Source organism: Fukomys damarensis, unplaced genomic scaffold (assembly GCF_012274545.1).
Source record: "Fukomys damarensis isolate Sample0158 unplaced genomic scaffold, DMR_v1.0_HiC HiC_scaffold_7, whole genome shotgun sequence".
Taxonomy (NCBI): Eukaryota; Metazoa; Chordata; class Mammalia; order Rodentia; family Bathyergidae; genus Fukomys; species Fukomys damarensis.
Window position 1 is genome coordinate 7,558,560 of NW_022900919.1, and position 2,558 is coordinate 7,561,117.

Below are 2,558 nucleotides of genomic sequence, written 5' to 3' on the forward strand. Positions count from 1 at the left end.
GGGTCTGCACCGGAGGGACAGACGCCCTACCCCGGTGGCCCTGGGCTCCACACCCGGAGGGCAGGGGGCCAGAGCTGAACGGCAGCTTCTGGACCTCTGACCTCACAGGCGCACACAGCCGTCCAGCCCGCGACCTGAGATGCAGTCACTTTGCTTTTTAAATACATAAATAACAACTCGATTAAAAAATGAAAAACAAACGCAGGTCTTTGTCGCCAAGTGTTCTCAGAGTCTCACCTCTAGTCCCGTGTGGCGCTCTAACTCTCCGGAGGCAGAGGCTCGTCCAACGCCTCTCCTTTGGCCATTTTGGAGCTCAGCGGACTTCCCCGGGGGCTTCATCTGAAACACGAAACGGCTTCTCCTCAGTGCCATCGATGACCTCCCGCGAAAACAGGGCCTTCGTCCTGCGGAGGCGCGGCCTCTTCAGCCCGTCTCTTTGTGTAATGAAATCTCAAGAGGTATTCTCGGGGTGCCTTCTGTTTTAGGGACCTCGGCGTTCATCTTGTCCCCTGCCTCCTGCCTCACTGCAGTATCATCGAGGACACTTTGGGGAGCCCTCAGTGGCCTCCTGGTGCGGGATGCCTTGGCTTCCTCTGTTCTGGGCTGGAATGCGCGGCTGGGCTGGGGATGGGGACAGTGGGACACAGGGTGGATCTGGGGTTAGGCTCACTGACCTTTTCCTCAGCTGCTCTTGTCTCTTTCTGGGTTCCCTGCCATCTGTTCCAGTGCACCCGGGGCCACCATCTAGTTCTGAAGACATCTGGGCTGATGTCCCCCTGCACAGCTGCTGGGGACCCAGGCCTGGGGGCCGCATCATGCACCAGCAACTTGAGAAGTTTGTGCACAAGTCTTGTTCAAGAGTTCTTCTGGAATCCTGGGTGGGTTGAATTTATGTCACTTGGCCAGGTCTTTCTAAAAAAGAAAAAAAAAAAGCTTGAAAATGTATAGAGGAAATTGTGTTGATTATATAATTACTGGATCGATGGTGGGGAAGTGTGTGGGGTTGGGGCTTAAAACTCTTCTTCCTTTAGGATAAGAACCTGTTTGCTGGACAAGAAGTCTGAAGACACCCTCATGATCTGAGGCATCTGGCCCTGGGATTTACCTGCGGCTCCTCCCACAGGTGACCCACGTGACCCTGGGAGTCTGAGATGGGAGCAGAAAACCCAGCCACAGACCTTGTCAGAGCAGGAGGCTCTCGGAGAGCAGGTCTGGAGGGTGGGCCTGGTTCCAGGCTTGTCCAGGCCAGTAGGCTCCACCTCTGCTCCCTCGCTTGTTCCTTGGCAGCAGCAGAAGGCAGCATGCTCTTCTCCCCATTTTACAGGTGAGTAAACAGAGGCCTGTGGATGCTTGCCCCAAACACCCCCGTCCTGGAGGAGTCATGGGCAGACTGTGCGGGGGTGGGCAGGGCGTGGAGGAGGGTGGTTGTTACACTTCTCTGTCAGATCCATTCACCTGGGAAGCACTAATTTCCCAAGGGAGCCCCTTCGGGGCCTCATAGGACACTGTGAGGGCTTTATAGGTGCAAAAGAGCGGAAGCGTCCCTCCCAGTGGTGCCTTTCCTAGGACTCAAATCCACCACCTTAGCCTCAAAGTGGGTGACCACGGGCTTGGAGGAAGTAGAAATACTCACTTATGCACCCACTGGGTCACAGGGCCCAGGGTGGAGGTCGCCTGAGCATGGTAGGTGGTGAAGGCAAACTCTCTTTCTGGCCACATCCCTGCCCCCATTCTAGCTGTGTGGCCTTGAGTTGGAGGCTCTTCTTCCCCTTCACAGTGCGCAGGGAGGAGGCTTGAACAAGATAGTGCCATGAAAGAGGGCTTTATAACCTGAAAAGCGCGCTATACTTGTCAGCTTTTAATTTTCTTATTCTCCCGGGGGCTGGTTCCTCTGTTCTTGAAATTGTGAAGCAAGCTTCCCTCCCTTCTCCGTGGCTTGTGGAAGCGCCTCCAGTCAAGAATCCCTCTGCTGACTTCATTGTGAAAAAATATTTTTATTTTTTGTTGAGCTCTGCAGAGCTGCACTGTCTGCTGACTGCTCTCTGGTTTTGTCAAAGGATCGAAGTCTAAGGCACTTCATGTTGAGGACCTTTGTTTGATGAACACCTGATAAAAGTAATCAAGAATGAAAGAGAAGTCAGAGGACCTCCCCCCGAAGTGCCACCTCATTCCATTTCTAAACCATAAGCATTAGTGGGAGGGGCCGAGTCTCATAGCACAGGTAGTTAATAATTACAATGAGGATAGCAGTAAAGCCTGCAGCATTTTACTTTAAATCTGGTCCTGAGCTGCCCTGAGGGGTGCCCAGGCCTCAGGGTCACCAGTGTCACAGAGCTGCCTCTCTCCACCAGACCAGGCCACTCTTCTCACTCAGTGCCCAGGAGTTGGGGTCAGGCCTTGGGAGCTGGGCGGGGGTTCTGAATCCTTTCCTGAAGAGCCAGACTCCTCTGGGAAGGTGGGATTTTTGATGCAGAGAAGCCGGTGCAACTTTGAGGCAGCCTCTGGTGATTCAGGGCAGGCGACTAGTCTGGTTTTTTTTTTTTTTTTTTTTTTTTTTT

The 2,558-nt window shown here is 53.5% G+C and overlaps 1 protein-coding gene across 2 annotated transcripts in view; it reads right to left on the reverse strand.

The window, feature by feature from the left end:
- Aldh1a3 (aldehyde dehydrogenase 1 family member A3) overlaps positions 1–786 on the reverse strand; it is a 35,012-nt gene extending 34,226 nt beyond the window's left edge. The window contains exons 1-2 of one of the 2 annotated variants that reach the window (XM_010611071.2): positions 675–786; positions 238–339 (exon numbers count right to left, since the gene is read on the reverse strand). In XM_010611071.2, coding sequence (XP_010609373.1) covers positions 238–339 — 102 coding nt within the window. In that variant the 5' untranslated portion in view covers positions 675–786. Of the gene's footprint in view, positions 1–237; positions 397–674 lie in introns of those variants that run through there. The other variant, XM_010611070.2, reaches the window with a different exon arrangement.
- Positions 787–2,558: the final 1,772 nt, after the last annotated feature.